The sequence below is a fragment of the Rhea pennata genome, chromosome 10 (assembly GCF_028389875.1).
Source record: "Rhea pennata isolate bPtePen1 chromosome 10, bPtePen1.pri, whole genome shotgun sequence".
NCBI classification, from domain to species: domain Eukaryota; kingdom Metazoa; phylum Chordata; class Aves; order Rheiformes; family Rheidae; genus Rhea; species Rhea pennata.
The window spans coordinates 18,183,473-18,206,030 of record NC_084672.1 but is presented as its reverse complement, the minus strand read 5'-3'; the positions used below and the strand labels follow the sequence as shown (position 1 = coordinate 18,206,030).

The following is a 22,558-nucleotide window of genomic DNA, read 5'->3' as shown; positions in this document are numbered from 1 at the left end:
ACCAGCAGTTGATCATAGACACATACAGATGTCCAGGCTCAGTGGTGTGTGGTCAGAGATAACGAACAGCACTGGCAGCTCAGCACTGTAATAAACACGCAGGGAAACCTGCTATTAAAGATAATGGCTCTCCAGGTTACTTGCTCTGAACAATTTTCATGACCTCTGCACAAGAAAAAGGAATTCATTTTAAAGTTATTCCCACAATTGCCCCTACTTTAGTAAGGATGTTTTAGTATGTATCTTTAAATAGTAGCCCACTCCTTTAAATCATTTTTGCAATTAGATATAATGTTCCCTAGATAGTTATTCACTATAGAACATAATATTGTTTTCCTGAGGGGGTGGTGATATTTTCAAAAGACAGCAGCAAGTCCCTCAACTTTCTTGTGCTTCTATCTCCTCACCTTCAACAATGAGGATAGAACATCTCAAGGGGCTGAGATTAAATTTACTTTCTATAGGACATTGACACGTGCAGAGATGATATTGGAAATGTGCACAGAATTGGGCGTGGCCCAATTGGAGAGTGGTTGACTCTCTGACCTTTAACTCGTCCACATTAATCTCATAAGCATCAAGAAAAGGAGAGGAGGGGAAAGCAGAGTATACGCCAGCCTTAACAAAGGAATTTCACTGTGCAGCTACACGAAAAGGAGAGTACGAAACATCACGTAAGCTTTGTCTCAATGGTGAAAAAAAAAACTTTCTAAACAATAATACTAGGTAAAATTTAAACAGATAGAAGATATTAAATGATATCAAACTTCAAACTAACAGAATAAATATTTACTAACTTCAGCTTTTTAACTGATACAGAGACAGAGGAATTAAGAGGAAAACCAATATTTCATAATTGTAAGTTTTATTCTGGAAAATGTAAACGTCACTAGCCATGCATACAAGTTAAGATGCTATTTTACAGTTAATATTCTTTCTTTTTCCTTTTTTTTTCCTTTTTCACTGTTGTTGCATAGGACATTGTCACAATATATGATCTATGCGGTATAAAATACATAAAAAGTTACAGCAGAGCAAGAATAGATTAGCATATAACTGTACAACTGTAATACTTCAATGTAGTGATTTATAGAGTTGCAAAGTGACCCACGGAAGCATGGACATGCTGCTGACAAAATCATCCAGATGAAGATGACACCAGTAACCTCGCCGTTCAGCACAGCCGGGAGCACGGGGTAAGCCCCGCGCGCGCGCGCGCCTGCGGCACCACCAAGGCGGGGGCAGCCGAGCGGCACCTGCACGCGCGTCCCCAGGAGGCAAACGTACGCGTGGAGCTGCGGCCCTAACTAGAGGTGACCGCACGTCTCGAAAGGGGATTTAAACTTCCCAAAGGCAATGGCGTTTGAATCTAGGATTTTGGTTCAGACCCATCGCTAGTTATAATGAAACGGATACCTGCTTTTGCTCTGTAGACATCCCTTCATTATTCTGTGTGTATATGTACACTGATGTGTGTTTATGTATACACACACACACACTAAGAAAAACATACACAAATATATGTATTTATATACACGCGTAATGCACATGTTTATATAAACCCATATATATACACACACATATATATATTTATATAAAAAAAGACTATACCAGTGAATGGGCTCTTGTCTTCCATATTCTTGTTTAGGGGTAAACAGGTATAATTCAGTTATCTTCTAGACTGCCTCAGGCTATAGCTTTATCCCCAAAAGGTAAAAAATACAGAATTTCATCCTACACTGACCAACTATACGTTAGCACCAAATGTACAAACAGATGGTGTAAGGGACTAAAAGAGCACCTGAAATTCAGTTTGTAGGCATCACATGGTGAAATTAGTAAATCAAATGGCTACAAAAAGGCAGGCTCATTTTCCTTCCTCATTGTTCACGAAGCACGTCTCCCAAAACAACGCTGCGGTTTGCGCCGTTCGAATCCCAGACCCGAGGCCAGGACCGAGCAGAGCCCGCCGTGGACGTCGGTAGCCGGGAGCGGGTAAGCCCCTCGCGCAGCCCTTCTCAGCCCGCCTGCCCGAAGCGCAAAAAGCGCCCAACTCCTGGAGAGCAGCTAAGAGGCTTTAAAGCTTTACGGGGGCTCTCGGAGATAAGTTAATGCGGCAAGGAGAGCAGGAGACGCACAGGATCAGCTGTTACCATCGGACAGATGCTTCTGATGTCCTGTTACAAATATATACCCTTACGCTTACGTATTGTAAACAGACACTATGCATATGTTAAGGAAGCAAAGAACCGCTAATTTGCAGACGTATAAAGGGTACGAGGGCGTTCACACAGTAAAATGTAGCTGCCTAGACCTTACCAGGACTGCTTTCTAAGAAGCAGGAGGAAAACTGAATTCCTGTGGCCATAAATGCACTGTAGGCCTTTGCACAGGATGAGGTTAATGGAAGGGGTGAATGAGTTTCTGAGAGCTGGCCTAAATTACATCAATAAAATTTAATTAGAAATCTGGAGGACACTGATCTCTGTCATTTCTGTCTGTTTCCACAGAGTACAATTAGCATCCTGACCCTAAAATATGAGCTGGTAGTTTGGAGAGATGATGAGTAGCTTTAGTTTCAACTGAATGCTGGTATTGAGGTGATGATTTTAATTTGTACCCTTTTCCTATATCAAGGCAGTGCAGCTCAACTCTTAGGGAGGAAGCTAGGATCACAGCTGGAGAAAAGTAAACAAACTTCGGGGGCTTTCTCAATGTCAATAGCCTATTATTATTATGTTCTGAAATTAAAAAAAATACAAGGCAATTCTGTGGTTTGTGATGATCTACCTCAACAGATTACTGGGGAGAGCAGGAGGCAGGAGAGGGAGATGCACTCCCGATGGAGGACTGAGAAGAAATCTGCTGGTCAGAGCGGTGTTTCCTGAGTGTGCAGTGCTTGCTGCTGTGCCCGGGGACTGGCCTAGGTCAGGCCACTGGGTGAAACAACAGAAGGGTAAAAGTTTGGATAAGCACCCAGATTTGAAAACATAATTTGAGCTATTCAGCCTTCTCATGTCTGTAAATCTCAGGAGAAGCAATCATGAGAACTGAGTCTTATGATCTTGCTGGCACTTCTGCTTCCAAGAGGATGGTGCAAAACCCAAAGTCTCTCTTTACACATGAGAATATTCACAGAAGTTTTGTTCACATTCGATTTTGAAAACTACTAGTGGTTTGAAATTCTTCACTGTATCCTGTAACTAGCATTTATTAACATTTCATGGAGGTTTTTAAGCTCCAGTTAGTTTACAAAAACATGCTAATTTGACTGTCCACGTAACACTCTCTAAGGTGTTTACAGCTAGCACGTAAAAATTTTAAAGTTGTAAAGGCAAATTTCAGAGAATTTCCTGAAAGTATAGCTATGTTGACTATATATAGTCTCACAGCCTTCTCATTAGACAAACTGGCTGAACTGGAAATTCAGCTTTGAATCAATATTTTTTTTCCATTTAATTTTGGATAATTGTTAATAATCTATATGAGGAAAATATATAAAAAATATTTAGTTTGCTATTTGAGTTAAAGATCACTTTGTTCTTGTATCATTCAGAATAGATTGTCCCATAATCTCAGTACTGATATAACATGGTGAGAATACTCTTTTTCTAAAACATTTGTTTGTAAAATACCTACGTTTCATTGATTCATGCTGAATATGCCTTAAATGAATAGACAGGATTGAATCTCTCTTTGCTAAAAATATATATATATATACATATATATATATATATACACACACACATATATATATATACTTTTGCTAGAGAGAGTAATTTTATAACAAACTGAAATTAGAATGCAAAACCTGTAATGTTTAGTGATATTTAGTTTTCTGTTTTTCCTCGTATCCTTCTATTATAATCACAATGAGAAATGTGTATTTTATTGTTTTAAAGTATGTGCACAAGGCACAGCTGACCTGTAGAATTCCTTTAGCTAAGTATCTTAATTGCCCCTTTACCAACTGCAGCACAGAAGCACTTTTATCAGTCACAGAAATGATTGGAATGTGAATTCCTATTACCTGAAATGTATCAAACTGTTAATATTGTGTATCTCAGCAGACGAGTTTTTTAAAAAAGAAAAAAGTAAATCTATGGAGGTAAACATGTCTGGCTTTCCCCTAATCCACAGTGGTCAGGCAATTCATTACACAAATTTAACAATTGTCACCTTACAAAAAATCTTGCTATGTTTCATTTTCTTTAAAACAAACAGTAAATTTTTGCCTAGCTTGACTTAGAATTCAAAAGGAGAAAATCATGATTTTATAAAGGTGAAATCTGAAGGAAATAAATGTGAAAAAAATACTGAAATATCTGCAGTTTGAACTGTTTTTAAGTATTTACCCATACAACTAACAGAATGCTTAGTATTAGGAATAATGTAAGTGTTATGGAAGTACCTATGAAACTACTTACAAATCTATGTTAGCCTCTCACAGTTAATACACAGTACAAAAAAACTTGCAAAAGTGGATCAATGCAAAGTAGCAAGAAAGATAGAGATTCATCTGGAATGTGGAGGCATTCAGTCAATATCAAACAGCAGGTTTGGCATACAGACTTTCCTTTCGCTTTGCTACACATGACTGCATTTATATCCCACAGTAATGTTAAAAAACAAAAACAACTCAAAAATCAAAAGGACCTAAATTGCTAATATGCACCATCTGAGTGAGCCAAATCAATGAAAGCAAATTTGCTGCCAATGAGGTCTCTACTACAACACAATGCTGTGATCTTTTGCTGTATTCTCTACCACATAAAAAATAGAAATCTCTCTCCTAGTGCTCTATCTAGAGCCCAATATTTGAAAATCACTAAAAATAGCCAAAATTCCCTTTTTGTTTTTAAGCAGTTAGTCAGAAATGTGAGAGCCCTTCTTTATGCTGGTATGTGTATATATGAGGAACCTGAAGTACTGCTAAGCTAAAATGTCATTTTTTTTAACACTTAGAAATCCATATTTTATTTTTCCAGTCAGAAGATACCTTATGATGACTTTTGTTTCCTCTTTCATCAGTGACCACGATTTTGAAGCAACAAGATACAGGAACTTTGTCTTAGGCATTTTGTCTTCCTAAGATAGAGCTGTACACTAGGTAAGTACCTTGATAAAAGTTTTGATGGGCATTGGTTCAGCTATGCTATTTCCATAGTTTATAAAACAAACAAAAAAAACCCCAGAAGAATAAAATTGTTCAAGTCAATGTGGTTTGATTTGAATATTTAGTTGGTCCCATGCTGAAAAGGCAGTGCAGAGAGCTTAACAACTTGGAGAAAGAGAAGACTGAATGCCTCAAGAATGCCATGCCACCTTGCAGGAAAATGTTACCCAGTGTAATGTGTTTCCTCATGTTTTTGTTACTTATTTAAGGCATCTTGTTTAGAACTTTTTCTCAGCATTTTATCTAGCATTAAACAAAAAAAAAGTTTCAACTTCACAGAGATTTTTGCAATAGGAAGTTGGTTCTGGAGCATCTTCAGCAGTGAAGTGAAAAGATGGCTTGCTACCAAAAGCAGAGGGCAGCTTGAAGGAAGGAAAGACGACTCCTGTTTGGATGCTTCCCAGTGTAGCTGTGTAACCAGGAAATCAAGCAATGGAAGAGTCTGGTAGTACATTCCAGTACTGGTTTGGTTTTTGTTTTTTCTGTTTTGTTTTGTTTTGTTTATTATTTCCCCAGTGTGTGAAAGAACCTAACAAAAAGCTTTCTGAGTGCAAATACATTTACAGAGTAAGGCTGCAGTTAGGGTGTGTCTTCACTGTAATAATTGTGTAACATAAATATCCATCCCTGAGAAAGGAGAAGGGGGACATGATCCGCTAGTTGATTCGTAAGTGTATGTATGCGCATGTTGTGCAATCTGGTCTTACAAAACTACTTTGACACCTGAGGTGAATTGAAGAGGTTTCTTTTCTTTTTTAGATTTTCTCATTTTCTTATAAAGAATAATCAAGAGGATTTGTTTATGTTATAAAATGTATGAAATAATGAGACAGCAGGAGTCAAAAAGTGGAATATGTAAGTCTGTCCATGAGGTTAGAATGGCCGCTTGTGCGGCCGAGTAAAGAAAATATGTCTGGAAATTGCAGTGGGAGGCAGCTGTTTACTGATTTTACCAAAAAAAAAAAAAAAAACAAAAAACAAAACAAAAAAAAAAAAACTAGGGGGAAGCAACATTTTTTAAAATGTGTGCAACACAAATGAAACTCCATGACAGATAACAGAGGCAAAGTGCTGGCATCCAGTGCAGGTAGGTCTATGGGGAACTGGCAGGGCTAATCGTGGGGCTCGAGGCATCCGAGCGGCTGTAGTCACTGACGGACCCTGTCCTAGAGCTGCTCCCGCTTCGCCTCTTGAGCATGCTGGGGTGGAAGTTGGCGTGCCGACGGGCATGCTTTGTCAGGTGGTCGCTGCGCATGAAGCGCTTCTCGCAGAGAGGGCAGCCGAACTTCTTTTCTCCAGTGTGAGTGCGGTAATGGCGGGCCAGCTCATCGGAGCGAGCAAACTTCTTGTTGCACCCTTGCCAGTTGCATTCAAAAGGCCGCTCACCTGTGGAAGGAGAAGACGGCATGATTAGAAGTGTGAGCAACTTTCACAAATTTTTATATGCAAAAAGTAGAACAAAAAAGGTTGGGAGCCCGACAGATGCCACTTGTCACTAAATGGAAAGAGATGGTGTCATTCTCCCGAAACAGAAGCAAAAATGGACACCAGCCAGCCTTCAATCTGAACAGCCAATAATCTGTTTTGAGTTCAGAAATTTGGCCATAACATTTATCTCTAGGATCTATGTGAGAGGCTCCTGCTCAGAAAAAGAGACCTGGGGTTTCTTTTTTCCTGTTCATGAAGCCTCCAAGAAATTTCCATAGCCGAATCTCAGATAGATAGTACGTCAGTGAGCAGGCAAAGACATTAATTTTTCAAAGTGGATTTGGTTCAAGAATAGGGACACACAAGTGTTCCTAATGTAACCTTCCTTGACTATTAGGAGAAAGAACAAGGAAAACAAAAGCAATTGCTCTAAAAGCTGTTTTGTGGATTTTGGGGGCTACACTAACCACCGTAATACATAACACAGTGGTTGTCTCTCTACAGTACCCAAAGGGAGAGAGATTTTCATATGGATGTCCATGAACAACAACAACTAGGAGATCTGCAGCAGGTGAGACAAGGCTGTTTTCAGTTGCCTTCCACTGGACTGCAGCCTGAAAACTTAGGGACCCACAAACTTAAAAAACAAAAACAAAAAAAATCTAAAACTGGCTTAATGGATAAGCTTCTGTTGTATATATATAAAAAAAATGCAAATCCATTCGATATCAAGTATTTTCCAAAGAATAAAGCTCTTATTTCATAGATTCAAAGAGATTGCTATGACCTTGACCATATGCAGCAGCCTGGGGCAGAACAGGAACAGTTTCTGCATCCCAGCTATCTCCCCCTTGCTGAGCTTCAGGCTAGTGAGGAACCCTTGGGCTAGAGTAGGCCCTGGGTGTGGAGTGCTGGGAGAGCATCCGCCTGGGCCCTCTCCTGGAAAATCTCAGGGACTTGTCTTGTTCTTCTGATAGAAGCATTGGGGAAGGAGCAAATACATTTTGACTGTGATTTGGCTGTGTTAGACACCTGTTGGGTACACTCCTGCCTTTTGGCAGGTCATCCCCATTGGGTGACCAAATTCATGGGTCTTTTCCCTATGTTTGGCCATGCAACAGATGTACTTCTGTGACAGCTGGGACCCTTGGGAGGAAGAGCAACAGGAAGTGGGCTGACAGCTGGATCTGGCCTGCCGGTTTGATGCTTCTCATTCCTGGGCTATGGCATCTTTTTTGGTAAGTCAATCATCTTTGGGTCGTATCTTTTGCCTAAGTTAATTTTCTCTGTGTTCACTCTCATTACAAACGGGATCAGCAAGCACTCTTCACTAGCAGGACTGCCCCTTGTGATGCCTGCTTTTTGGAGAGGAAGGCAGGTGTTAACTTGCGTGTTTTGCTTCTGCTGTTGTTAATGCCATGAAGTACAAACCTTTTCTGCTGATCAGCTAGCACAGCATCAGCTGCTTTTTCTATGTCTCACATGGGGTAACCAGCAGTGGGCACAACAGTTCAGCTCCTAATGAGGGAAGAGGTGCTGAAGCCAGATTGTGCAAGATCTATGTTACCCAGTACTAGCACGAGGTGATGAAGGTAGTGCACCACCCACCTCCTCCTCTCCCCACTGCATATCACCCACAGCTGGGAAGGCTCAGGTTCACACTCACCAGCCTGAGTTGATGTTAATGATGGTGGTGGTGATACTGGGTCAGTGAGCCAAAGAGAAGTGTGGCAGTATGCCTTTCTGCCACTCTTTCTCTACTCTTGCCTGTTTACCTTTTTCCTAGGAACTTGTGTTTTCTCAGTCCTCTCTAGTCTAGATTCATGTCGTCTTGGTAGTTCCCTTTAAGATTTTTGGCCAAGTGATTTTCCCTTCCCAGGACTGACTGACAGCTGGCATCACTCTAGTAGTGGTATTGAATTTTCTGGAGTGCTTCCCAGCTTTGTTGAGGTCTAGCAATACCTCCTCAAAGAAAAGCTGTATTGTGAGGAAATGCCGGATGCCACGTGTAAAGATACTAAAGTCATTATTGTTTATGAAAAAAGCCTAGCACGCAGTCAGGAACAAAGTTGCCTTGGGGTGTAAATTAAGAAGAGAACGAGCTGCTGCTCCAAAACCACACATGGAGATTCACAGGCTGTCATCAGTCTCATCCGTCAAGCAGAAGGGATGTGGTTTTTTTGTCCAGGTAAGCTATATAAAGGTCCTTTTACTGGCAGTAAAGTAATCAACAGAATGAGAGATTATATGAATTGATTGCCTAGCCTCATCAGGGAAGCTGTAGCCACAGTACAGCTCTCTTGCATAAGCACTAACCCGTGGACACGGTGTACTCAGCACAGAGCTTTCACCACTGAAACGGCTGCATCTGCACACCACAGCTCGGGTTCCAACACTGCAGCTTAAGCAGTGCCGAAGTTAGAAAAATAAACTGCTGTGCTTGAAATAAAGCAAACAAAGAAATTCAGGCTTCTCTGTTCTTCAGAGAGGCAGGCAAGAGGTGCCTTTCAAGGGCATATGATATAAATATCATATTTCATCACAATTTCAAGTCGGTTGGAATTCCACGTTCCAAATCCAACTTAAGGGTAACCTTTCTTGCTCCTCTGCCAGAGCTCATGATATCACATAACTTCTGTTTAGAGTTACACAAGCTGGTGGAAAAACATCACATTTGAGAGAGAAATTCAACTGACATTAATTCAAAATTACACAAGCAGGATCATTTTTGGCTTCTCCCTGAACTCCGCCCAGTCCTGGGTGCAGGGCTGTGTTCAAGAAACCCAGAGTGGTGCCCGAGCTGCAGTGAGTGAGATCTGCAGGTACACCAGCTTCTGCGTTCACTTGAGCAGCACAGACATAGCCACTCGCACTCCCTACACTGTCTGCTAGTGCATGCTGCCAAAAGAGCAGCAGAGTTACCTGGGCTATAAAAACAGCATAAAAATATATCTCACTTGCTGGAAGGGGTTTAGAAGCAAGTGGGGCCAGCCTGTTCTGGAACTTTATATGAAAGTCATGTGTATTACTGCACATTTGTCAACCATTATTTATATTGATGCAACAGTGGTGGTCGTGGGAAACAACTGCAGAGATGGTAGAACCAGATCTGATATCCACGTGACAAACTAAGCTTGATTTCCTCTGTACTTTCAGCACATTGTTCACTTTACCCTTGAGCCACTTATATCTTCGAGTGACACTCCTGTGCAGTCCCTGGAGAAATCTGCCTTCTGCTTCACTAGCTCATCTGGATTATATCCAGGATTTGAATGGCAGTTAAAAGCGACTATGAGACTATGTACTGTGTAGGTTTCAGTGTGCTGAAAAATAACCTACAAATGACTGAGAGGACAGAACAGGCTGTGAGACAGCATCCTTTCTCAGAACTACAACGCAGGATTAGGCAATCACATCTGAACAGTCTGAAATGGGATACCCACTGTCCTACGGACTACAGCAACAGTACATCAAACCAGTTATTGAAGCCTGTTCTTTCAATTTAACTCATGTATTGGTTCTGCATGTTCCGTTTCCACCTTCTAGCATATGTCAAGGCCATGCAGGAGCAAAGAAATGCTATGCATCCTGGGGCTTCCAGGAGTGACTGCAAAGCTAGAAGCAGTTTTATGTGTGATCTTTCATGTGTTCTGCTGCTTCACAGGACAGAATTGCACGTTGTCATGAAAAGAGAGTAGAAGCCTGAGAATGCCACTGTGTGCTATTCTTGAATTTCTGCATTTTGATATACATAATTAAGGGTATATTTGGAAGGACAGATGAGCAGGCTGGGTGGGGAGGATGAGGGACAGACAGTTAAATGGAGATGTGACTGAAGCACCCTTCCTCCAAGAGAGGAAATGCTGTCCTGGGATAAAAACATTTGGACAATTGGTTTCTTGAAACTGGCTGATATTAAAAAGGAAGAAAATAATTTTTCAATAGCACAGATAGGTATTTAGGAATATTTTCATTTCTGTTATTCTCTTGTTTACACACAGGCACTTTTGAATAGCTGAAAAACAAGCCCTTAACCTTCTGAGTGCAAGAGAGAGAATAACATATAGCTTTGATGTTATGCAAATGGCAGTTTCCTTATCAAGTATTTAAAGAACCCCAAAGCCTCAGATTTCCAAATTCCTATAAAGTGAAACCAGACAGTTCTAAATTCATGATTAGGGGTGGGGTGGGGGGGGGAGCTTACTAGTTAACCAAACAAGCCAGTGCCACCCTGTCAGCTGCTGTTGCGCTTGTCTGTCCAGCAGAATGTCTTGGCTAACTTAACCAAATCTTACAGAGAGGTGGAGAACTCAAAAATGTTTAGTTCTTCTAGTTCCATGAGAGCAGGATAGAGGAGATCCTCGCCATGTTCTCGCTGCCTCCAGGCTGGCTTGACTGTCATTAGATAGCAGAAACCCGGGATGGCAGAGAGTTAGAAACGCCCCAGATCTGTGACAGGCTGCAGGGTTCAGGCACTCTCGGCGCCGGGACGTGACGCTCCCCCCGGCCCCGGGCCGCGGAGGCGCTGGGCTGCGCCAGGTCTGCTGCCAGACGTGCGCCCGACCCTGCTATTTTCACTGCCAGTGATGTGGGGGTTTCAGGAACTTAAGCTCTCTTCTCAGATGCAGCAGGCAGGTGCCCGGGCATCATGTACAACCTCCCTTTAAAGTGTGGGCATCTTTATTTTAATCTAAGCAAATCCAGTCACGAAACTGGGAGGTTACTGGCTCTTCTGAGCGCACAGGCAAATGAAACTGGGCGGGAGCTGTGACAGCTATCATGTAAATCCATGTCATAGTTCCTGTACTTTTGTGGGGACACCTGAGACAGGCATGAATCTTTCTTCAAATGGGAATTTCCAGGCTGCAAGTTTACGTTGTAAATGAACGTGTGTTACTATTTGGTCGAGAACAGCTTGCAATATTCCATCTGTGGGCGAGAATCACACCATGTGAGTCATCTGTAAAACCACCACTAACCAGAGCAACTCAAATAGCAAACGATAAACACACAATTCAGATACTAGGATGATAATGTGTATAATGCCAGAGAAACGTAAGAAGTGCAAATTTCCTCCCCTAGCCTTAACCACAGTCAGCTCCTCCCAAGAACCAAAATAACTGATTTGGTATGTTCCACACAGTTATCTGATCCTGCTTTAAAATATTACCACTCACTTTCATCATAATGGAAACTATTGTATTTTTTTCAGAGATTAGATTTTATCAGTTACATTCTAGGCCTTTATTTCAAGCCTGTTCAATAATGTCAGCCAGATCTTAAATCTTATTTTTCAGTAATTTTAGCTACTTTACTGTACTGTATTTTCATTAGCCACATTTTCATCATCTTTTCTCAAGGCACAATAATTCTAGTTTTTTTAGGCTTTCCTCTTCCAGGATACTCAACCTGTCACAAAACCTTTTTTGTTTACAGAATCCCTCTTCAAGCAAGGATGCCCAAGCTGGACTGCTCTGCATGCTTGATTTTCTAGAAGTCAGCACTTTTAAAATACCCGTACGTTTTAGCTTGCATTTTTGCACAGTGAATTAAGACTTTGGAATGTGTACTTGTTGCCTTTACCAAGTCATCTTCTGCCTACCGCGTTAACTCCTGCTTGAGTGCCATTATTTCTGCCCCTGGGATGCACACCACTCCGTATGCAGCACCTCACGCTCCGGGCTGCCCCCCCAGCCGGAGCCCCGGTCCCGACCCCGTCACACGCAGCCAGTAAGCGGCTGAAAGTTAAGGCCAGCAGCTGGAAAATGAACCTTAAAGCACACTGGCTTTAAAATCAAAGGGCTGTAAATATATTAAAAAGAAAGATTGCTGCTGCTTTTGCTAAGGTGTAGAATAAGAGAGTGAGATAAAGGCTAATAAGGATAATTTATTTCTCGATTCATTTTTTCCAATTGAAAAACTAAAAAAACCCTTCGAAATACGGATGAGTTTTTGCTTCTCAGCATATCATGAATACCACAGTCATTTTATTTTTGTTTGATCTAAATGTTTTATTTCTTTTTGACATGTTTTTTAACACCTTTTAAATTCTTTTAAGCTTTGGGGACAATTTTCAACATAATGTTAATGTTAATCTGAAATGAATCAATGAAACAAGTTATCACAACTTTTCTGAAATAAAAAATGACCTAAACTATTTGCAGAGCTTAACTTGCATATAATTCTGTTCTTCTAAAAAGAACAAACTGTTTGCAAAAAGATAGTTTGTCTAGCATTATTAAAAATCTTTTCTTTTTGTTCTTGGAGCTGTCATGTTGAACAGGTAAAATGGAAAGCTCTTTTTCACAGGTTATGTTAGATAACCTGTATGTTAGATATTTGGTTTCTAACTTACAAAGAAATGCAACGTTACTAATATTTTTTTATTAAATTTATTGGCAGCTTTCCCCCTGTGAAGACTGAAATGCCTGACATTTCTTATTAGGAGGACTGACTGGAGGTCTGGCTATCCATCTTGTAAGAGAACAATCTTACTTGTGATTTCAACAATTAATTAGCTCAAAATTTTCCTCTGCTTATTCCCATTTCAATATAAGTTTTGAACACTGATCATCATCACATTTTTCCACTCGGCTTCCTGGTGTTTATAACCACAAGGGATTACCAGGGACAACCAGCAAGCGCAGGCCAACAAGCAGAGCACAATGACCGTGCAAGTCTATCCTCCCCTCCGCAGAGAAATCTTGGAATAGTTGTTAGGTCTATGTAGAGGCTGTGAATGAGAGATGCCCTCTAGCACTGTAGTGGGGCCCAGGGTGTTTAGGTGATTCCCTACAAGGTACAAGAAACTCATTTCCCACTGCCATGATGAGCTACTTCGGTTTCCATGTGCACTTGTCTTCCTGAGCCATTTTGCACACTGTCGGTAATAGTGATGCAGCACTTCAAAATGCTGTATCTGTTTTGAGTTCTCCTTTCAAAAGCAAAAAGATGCATAACTTTCGACTGTGCTGCCTCCTAGTCACCTTGCTGAACTGAGTTCTAGAGGCAGACAAGAAATGTGATTTAGATACCATATCCTACAGACTCTACCCAAGCAGAACTGCAGACTTGCACTGAAAGTGCAAACTGAGTACTTGTACGTTGAGTTGTCTGATGGCAGGTGATGAGTAAGGATAGCAATTACTGAAGCCTCCAGGTTAATTCTGAAGTTGTAAAAATCAAATACATATTTGCAGATACAAGGTTCATTTGCAAAATGCTAATATAAGATATGAGCTGCCCAATTCTGTCCACACTTGTGGACTGACGTTTAGAGACAAACAGCATATGTGTTGCCTCACTCTAAAACAACGTCTTTTTGCCTCTACAGCAGGGTTTTTCTCCAGGCTCTGTGTATTTTGAAAAAAAGCAATGAGCACCTGCAAAACTTCTGTGAGCGCGAGACCCAGGAACCTGTGATCTCCCCTTACCTTGTCACTTGAGCCCTACGGAGTGCCACTGCGCAGCCGCGAATGGACACGTCTTTCCCACAGAGTGAGTGAGTGGTGAGGACGCTGCAAGTGCCTCTAAAAACAGGTGAGTGACTTTTCAAAGGATTCAGAATAAGCCGTGGCAGAGCAGGAGCTGGACTGCAGGTACTGATTTATAGCTAGACCTAGTATACTCTTTTCCCACCTCTAACACGCTTTCCTTTTTTTCTGAAACATATGCAGACACTGATTTCATGAAGTCTGCCCAGCCCATCACACAGGTGTGATGGGTGCGATTCTTCTTGTCATATGTTTAGTGATTATATTGTTACTGTTTGACCTTTGATTCTTGTCTATTTATACCCTTATCTGGAGAGCAGATGACAGATTAAACAGTGGCTTGCAGAAAGTCTGCGTTAACTACCTGTCATCCCAATAACCTACCTTCCTGTTGCAGGAATAATCACATACAGCTCTGAAGCACTAAATGCTTCAAATGAGTTTTTACATTTCTGAGAGCTCTGCACTGCTCAGAAAAGAAAACTCACAGAAAGTTATGAAATTAAATGGGATCTCATTTTCTGAAAGCAGCTAGGAAAGTGTCAGTTTGACTTTCATTTACTGCTTATGGGCAAATATTGCCAGCTGCATTTTTACACTTAGTTAAGTCATAACTTTATATAATAAAAAGAAATTTTGCAGAAATTTAGTCCAGACTACTACTGTCACCAGCATAAAGTATTTTGCCCAACGTGGAACTCTGGCCATCTGTAGAAACTATTTTTAACCAAAAACATCAGAAAGATTAAGCTAAGTTGTAGCTTAAAAACTTTACCAGAATATAAATACTAGTATATTCTTAGGCCAAGAGGCTGCAAAAGAGCCAAAAAATCTTGAGCTTCAGGGCACCTATTAATTTCCATAAATGGCAGTAAGGAAAGTTGTCACCACTTCCTCCAATTTACAATTAGTCCCTTGCTGTATTGAGGGTTCAACCTTGTTTCACATCAAACATGTGTCATTTGACATACTGCTAAACACAGGGCCAGAAACGGCATCTCACTCGCTCCTACCAGTATGACAAAGAAGCAACCAACCCAAGGTCCATGCCAAAAAGACCAAGTGTCTTCCCAAACTTACATACTTTAATGATTGTTTTCTGGATTGAAATAGATTGTTACAGTTCCATGGATACTTACAGAGTAAATTGTATTTGGTTTTCTTCTCTCTAGCTACATTTACCTTGTAGTATCTCTCTCTTTCTTTCTCTCTCTCTGGCTACTAGGCTCTGCTAGAAACTGGGGTAGCCTGCTGGGCAATTGAGAAATTCAGTTCTTTCATATAGATTGAAGACCATAGGAAAAGGTCATTAGAAGTCCTTTGGGAATTCCATGGTTTGCAATTCACATCAATATCCGCAGATCTGAGCGTTGAGAGTCTGGCAGTGCAGGTTCACTGTACTTCTGTACTAAGATGCATCACACCTGTCATCTCTAATATTAGGCTTTCTCCTCTGCAGTTTCTCAGTTCCTGGATTCTGACGAGTTCACACTTTGTCTCTTCTTCCTGCCTCACACAACCCCTCCTTAGCTTGTATCTTCCTTCCCCTTTTGAACTACAAATATCAGTTGAGCTGGGCCAGAGGCTTGTGAAGCTCTTAGGTCAGCTGTACAGACTATGTCAAAACTGGCTTTGTGTAAGCCTAATTATGCTTGTTGTGCATGTTAAATATGTTAAAGAGTTTTCCCCTTGAAACACGTTCAGATACAAAATCACTAGACTGGATACAGCCAACATTTTAGGCTTCAGGAAAAGTCATTTTATGAGGTCCAGCAGATGATGGGAATGACAGATGTTTTTGTAGACAGTTGAAGTCGGTAGCAGCATCATAAATATATAGGCACAAATTGCTGAAACATCCTCTCTAGAAGTAGCAGAAGCATCTGAAGCTGCTTTAGCTAACAGACTGAATTCAGTGGAATAAAGCATTGAACCAAAGGTGCTTTTATAACTTTCTGAATAATTAATGTGGCCTGCCATATGCTTCCCACTTCAGTGAGAAATGTGTGCATCTGACAACTCCATTTGATGCATCAGTAGAACCTAGTGGGGTAGAAAAGCCATCAAAAAGACAACGCTGAAAGTAAGGGCTGAGAAAGTGAAACTGAGGGAACAGAGACATGCAGAATTTCCAAAACACTCCCACGGCTTAGAGATTCTCCAGCGTTCGTCTAGCCAAGTGTCACGGGCTGTCTTCACTTACTGGCAACATTCACTCTAATGCCATGGAAAGCCACGAAGGGAGACAAGCACAGTGCTCATCTTTGCTGTCTTCCCCAGCTTCCCATCACAGAACTGCTGGTGGCCACGTAAAGAAACGATATTTCTGTGGTATCTAAAGCAGTGAGATTTAGCAAAACAGCTCTGAATAATCTCTTCCTATGCATACTGCTATGAAAATGCCCAATGCCTTGTGCATGATCCTCTGCTCTCCTTTCTTGTCTTTGTAAATTATTACCAAGAGTAAAATGCAAGTGTGATGCCTTTGAATATGCTAACCAGCTGGCAAACAGCAAGATTACATGTCAGCGGCCTTTCCCTATTGAAATGATATACCTTACGTGAACTATTCAGCACAGTCAGGGCAGCCCTGCGCGACAGCGTGCCCCAGCGAGGCTGCCTCTGCTCTCCCCGGGTCAGCCCGCCTTGCCTGCGCTGCCAGGCTGTTTCTCGCTCAGGCAGTGAGGCTATATTCCTGCCTCTCCGAGGAGCCAGTGGCTGTGTAACTCACGTCTTCACCTGCTTTGTGCCTAGGCTTGCTAGTGAAAGTTCTCATTTAAAAGACAGGTATTTCTTTAGCTAGCTTTTCTCTAGCCACAGCTGTTCTGTGTCTGAGGTCGTAAATAAGGTCAGTTACTGAGCAGAAGAGAGGGAACAGATGGTGGTAAAGGACAGTGTCAGACAAATGTCACCATTGCGCTCTTCCTCGTCCTCACTAGGATGAAGTGGGGCATGGTTAAAAGGGATGGGAGAGGAGCAGAGCGAGAAAGAGCATAGAAAGGGGGTTACTGCAGGCGAGCCTGCGGCCTCACAGGGAAGCCAGCCTCACTGCCTGCCCCGTGCGCTCCTGGCCGCTTCCAGAACAACCATAAACCGTATCAGTCTCACTGGAAGCTCTTCCTGAGCAAAGACGGTAAGTTTAAACTCAGATCTTAGTACTACTTCTACCATTTATACTACATCCTTAGTACACTCCGATTAGCTGCTGTAAATGCTACTTGGCTTTGCAAGCCTTGCTGGGCGGCAGGAGGAAGGATGCCTTTCCAGGGTGCTGCTCTCCGCTAGTTTCCCTCTGCTCCGTTCCCTGGTCCGAAGCAGTGCCGCGCTTTGCAAGCCTCAAGGCCAGGATGCCTCACAAAGCTGGGCATTAGGTGTGGCATCTTCCCTGCCACCTTTACTTCCCTTTTCTGAAGTTCTTAGGAAAGCATTTCCGAGGGAGTTGCTGATCATTTCCAAACTCGGTAAGAGGAATTCTTTCTGGGGTCTCAATGGCTAGCAAAACCAATGGACATCTCAATGATAACAACTGCATTATTGTTATATCTTCTACCTGGCCTTGTCCAAATCTACATACATAATATTTTTCCCCAACTCTTCTCCGTCATGCTTGCTGTAGTCTGTTTTGTGACTGCATTGGGAGTATGTACATTTTAAGTGCACTATCTGTATTGCAGTACCACTCAGTCTGTACAATTGTGAAGAAGCAAAACTTCAGCTACCTCTTATAAAGCTGGGAATCCAATAGCCAGAAGAAACTCCTTGCTAGTAACAGTGTTATATGATTATAAGAGGTGGTGTTTACAATGCATACAATTTCAAACTTAAGATACACATCTTACAGTTCCATATAGATGCACTGTTCCCATTTTATGTGTCTCTTCTGATGATTTTATCTTGATTGTGTTGCGTAACACTGACCATTGCCCTCTCCTCCTCTAGCGTTCTGAGACAGGAGCAAAGCAGAGACCTCTAATCGAAGACATGAGGGACAGCTGAGGTGCGAGACCCATGAGGTCAGAAACTGCCTACCCTCACAGAGGAAACCTCCGTGTGCAGGTGAGTGTTCAGACCAGTCCGGACCCTGTCTCCCCATAGCAATAACTGCTCTCAGTCATGCTCCATTAAGTGTCATGCCTCTGTTTATATAGACTTTTGCAGCATCCTAGTATAAATGCAGCATCTGAAAAATGTAAAAAGACACCCTCAGCGCCAAAGAGCTTATATTCTAAAACAATGCAACCTAGCTGTTGGGTTTTCCCTCAGAGTTAAGGCCCTGCAATTGCTGTATGTAATTTCTGTTCGGTAAACATAGAACTCTTACTGAATCTCCGTATCTTTGAGGCACGAAATCCTAGACCATTTCAGAGTTTAATAAAACAGCTGAAATGCCGCTACCTTAAATGGCCAGCATCTTCAGTTTGATTTGTCCCTTTTGTGCCTTGTTCTAAGGATGGAGATCGATAACTAACCCTTTGACTTTTGCACTTAAATGAAAGATAATTAAATTTCATTATGCTGAAATGATGAAGTGATGAATTCTGAGGAGAGGAGGGTGTGCCTTAGCTATGTATCATTTCCAAACCACATTGAAGTATCATACTCTCAGCAAAGAAAGGACCTCTGGGGCCTAGTATAGTACCCTTTAATCATTGTACTTCTCTGACTTGTTGTTCTACTCAGTTCTGTGAATGCAAGGAAGGGGACTGACTATTACAATCGCTAGTGTGAATAGAAAATAACAGAAAGAAGCACCATAAGTAGAGCCTCTAAACACATCTGGGTATTACTGCATGATAAAACTAAAAGAGGGCGATTTTTATGCTTTTCTATGGATCAATTATACTTTTAATAAAAATACTTCATAAGAATTGGGGTTACAAAGCCAAAAACTGTAAGTGCTGATCAGCAAATCTGACATGTGGCATCACAGCAAAGGAATTTCAGCCTAGAATTCTTGCCTTGTGCCAAAACCCTGTTGAGCAAGAGGCTCTCTTCATTCCTTGTATCCAAAGCTTACATCTTCAAAATAGGTCAGGGAAGCCTGAGCTGTTATGGTGTTAGCCCCTGCTACATTAATGAAGGTATGTGGGGTTTTGTTCTTCTTTTTCAAAAATGTTAATAAGCCAATTTAAGCCTCTTGAAGTGAGAAGGGACTAGAGAAGGGCTTTCCAAATGTGAGTGATTAAAAAAAATAGTGCTTCTACAAGTGAATCCATGTAAAATTTGAAAAGTCAAGTAATACTACAGACCCTAATGAACATATGTGCTGGATTTAGATACTGTTTAGTCATTTATAGTCTCATGTTTCTTTTGTCCCAAGTACATAATACACGCCAGCACACTGACTGGTTGTGTGCTACAAGCTGATGATTTGGGCTGCACCACTCGCTGTTAGAGTAAATAAGGTGATTAATTAAAATGTTATGCAGACAGCAACTGAAGCCAAGGAAGGAAACTCCCCAGCTTTGATTCTTCATCCTCCAGGAGGGGAAAAAAAAATCCTCCCCACAGCTGGCACAACTACACCAAATGTATCTACAGGGAACATGTAGTCAAGGTACCAACAGAAACACAGGGTCTCCATTACAAGCTGCTGCCTGGATCTTTGCCCTGCTGCCCTGAAACTGTTCCGCCTGTCACCTAGCCCGCTCTGCAAGCGCCAAACAGCCCGGAATCAGGCATCTGCCTGTTAGCAGCTCCACAGGAGCACCACAGTGTTATGCTCTTTGGCACCCTCTCTACCTCCAGCCCATCGTTACACTGGGAAAAAAGACTGTATGCTCACCATAGAAGGACAATTCCCTCTCTTCTTCCAGTATGTGCTATCACCTCTTGAAGCCTAGGATTATGTACCAGCAGAGCTGACAGAGTAACCATCAAGGTGTTCATTCTTAGTTGCGTAGAGTTTACACAGTAAAAATTACATGGGTAGCAGAACTAACCAGTAGGTACTCCTGGAGGGTACCAAAAATGCAATGCAGTCATTTTTCAGCGTCTCAGCTGCATCTTTGGAGGTTCTCTTGCCGAAGTATCTCCAGGGAGAACTGTGGTCCCTTACTGATCAGTATGATGACCTGTCTTCCTTTAGTGACCTGAGGGGGACACAGGTTGCTCCTTGCTGTTTATAACAGCCCAAGGTTCTTCTCTCTCTACCTGAACATGCTGTTATCTACTGTTGGACTGAAGTTGGAAAATTCTAGTTAGCTTAGATGGCCTTAGGTTGTAATGTATCTACGTTCTGATCACTGTGGGAGGTAGGAGCTTAGAAGTTAGACCAAACCTAAAGCCTCCAACCTGAAGATACTTGTACTGCAAGAATGCTTGAAAGCAAATTGAAACCCCATAGGCCATCCCTGTCTATACAATGAAAGAGAAACTACCTTCGTAGCAGTTTAAACAATGCTGTCATTGAATTGAATCCACCACACAAATAATTTTGATAGTGGATTTCATCAAAAGTTTGTGTAGTAATGTTTCTACTCTCTGATATGGCAACTGAAATGTTTTAAGTTGGAGAGTAGCTGAATAGCTAATGACAAGTTATATGCATCTGGTGTGAATTGTGAGTGAATCCATGCTGAAATTGTGAAAATTTGGCTCCGGGAGCTGTTAACCAGCAACAGTCTGAATAATTGCAAAGGAAGAATCACATGGCCCCACGGATCTGTCTTTTCTCTGATCATTGTGATGACGTATCTGTAACATTTTTATTATTCTATTCTATTAAAAATAGAAAAGGGCTTGTAAGAACAATTGTTATGAAATTTCAATGAAAAGCTGTTCTGCTATGCAAAACAACAGACCAGAGGATTCTTTGCTTACAGTTGAGACCTTTGCTTCATTTATCTGAATTCTGGAAGATGTTCAGTATGATCTGCCTCCTACTGAAGTCCATGTACTTTGGCACAAATAGACATTCAGGGTAAGTTATGACATTTTATGTGCATGGCACCTCCCAGAATCTGGGGACAGGAAGAGATGTCACTTTGCCAGAAGCCAAGCAAGCAGAGGTTAGTTAAGTTAGCTGCAACTGTAAAACGTCTCTTTGTGTACTTTACAGTTGTTTAATCAATAACTTCATGGCAACACAGCACACAAAAAATGTGGGATGTCAGGGTTTATAAGCACAGCAGATGCTTTACAGCAGTGACACAGTCTGGTACTGCGAGTTTATTACTACTGTATGGAGGAGAGAGGGAGTGGGAATTTCCCTTTATTTTTATTCTGATTCTGGATGGATTATCGTGCTGGAGAGCGAGGTTGTACTGAAGCAGTTTATGAGCAGCATCAGCCAATGACCATATGGAGCATCCAGCTACAGGGAAGGGGCAGCCTTGGGAAGTAGTTTTATGGGCTGATAATCAAACCGTAGGTCTGTGTTCTGACTGCCTGACTCCAAGCAGCTGCCATTCAAGGCATGTCATAAATCCATCACATTCACTTTAGAAAATGTTCTGTCCAGATTATAAAGCCACACTTGCCATTTAAACCAGGATTCAGGTTTTTGTTTTTATACAGGAATCAGATTCTATGAAAACAGTTTGTCATATTCTGATGTGCTCACTTTTAGAGTAGGTCAGCTTTTTAGAAAAAACAATGTTTCTGGTTCAACATTCAGTTCAAGAGTTGCATTTATATAGCCAGTTCTGACAATATTTTCTGTATTTTCCATCTCCTCATCTAGCAGTCTCCTTTAACCAGTTTCTTCTCAAGACCACCCAGCTTTCTCTCACAGCCACATGAAATGAAAAAAAAAAAATGTTACCTGCTCCTTTCTCATTCCAATTTGCTTTTCATTCTTTTATATGCCTTAGTTCTTTAAAACTACAAACGTGTTTAGGCATACACACATCTAGATGTCTTTCTCGCATATAAGAGAATAAAAAGAAAAAAATATAAGAAAATAAAAGAGAGGTTTTCAGCAATCATCACTGCTCTGATTGTCCTTTAATTTTGGCTGTCTTAAATTTTTAATCACTGGAGAAAACTTAAAATGTACACCCAGTTCTCTGAAAACTAGGCTCCCATCCAATGTCTCGAGCTGTTTCTAAAATCATGCATGACCACCTTGGTCATACTCTATACAAAATAGAAATAAATGCTTATTCATGAGATGTTGCTATGAGATTCCCTTAGACTTCCTCCTTAGATAGACTTGCCAAGCAACTTCTCCCTAAGCCTGCAAGACCTTGGGCATCAACAAGCCATGTGGAGGGGGCCACATCTTGCGAAAGAAGACCAGCTGCTTTGTTGGACTGCAGCAGTGGAGTGGCACTGCTCAAGCACCGTTACTCTAAGTGTAACACCCAGGTGCAGCATGTTTCCATAACCTCTGCATGTGTTACGATCGTTTTGCAGAACAGCTTGTTGCAGGATCACAGACTGGCCTCACCAGCTGTGTCTGACAGGCGGGGTCACAGCGTAGGAGAGAGGCCATGGTGAACGCTGGAAATTAATGAAT

General features: G+C 41.5%; 1 protein-coding gene and 1 long non-coding RNA gene across 2 annotated transcripts in view; one reads left to right on the top strand and one right to left on the bottom strand.

The window, feature by feature from the left end:
* Positions 1-848: 848 nt before the first annotated feature.
* The window catches only part of KLF13 (KLF transcription factor 13), a 38,232-nt gene continuing 16,522 nt past the window's right edge, over positions 849-22,558 (bottom strand). The window contains exon 2 of the mRNA XM_062584238.1: positions 849-6,562. Coding sequence (XP_062440222.1) covers positions 6,270-6,562 — 293 coding nt within the window. The 3' untranslated portion in view covers positions 849-6,269. The remainder of the gene's footprint in view (positions 6,563-22,558) is intronic.
* On the top strand, positions 16,974-21,003 carry LOC134144918 (uncharacterized). The gene is made up of 3 exons (XR_009959521.1): positions 16,974-17,230; positions 18,037-18,153; positions 20,922-21,003. It is a non-coding gene; the product is annotated as an uncharacterized LOC134144918 (long non-coding RNA).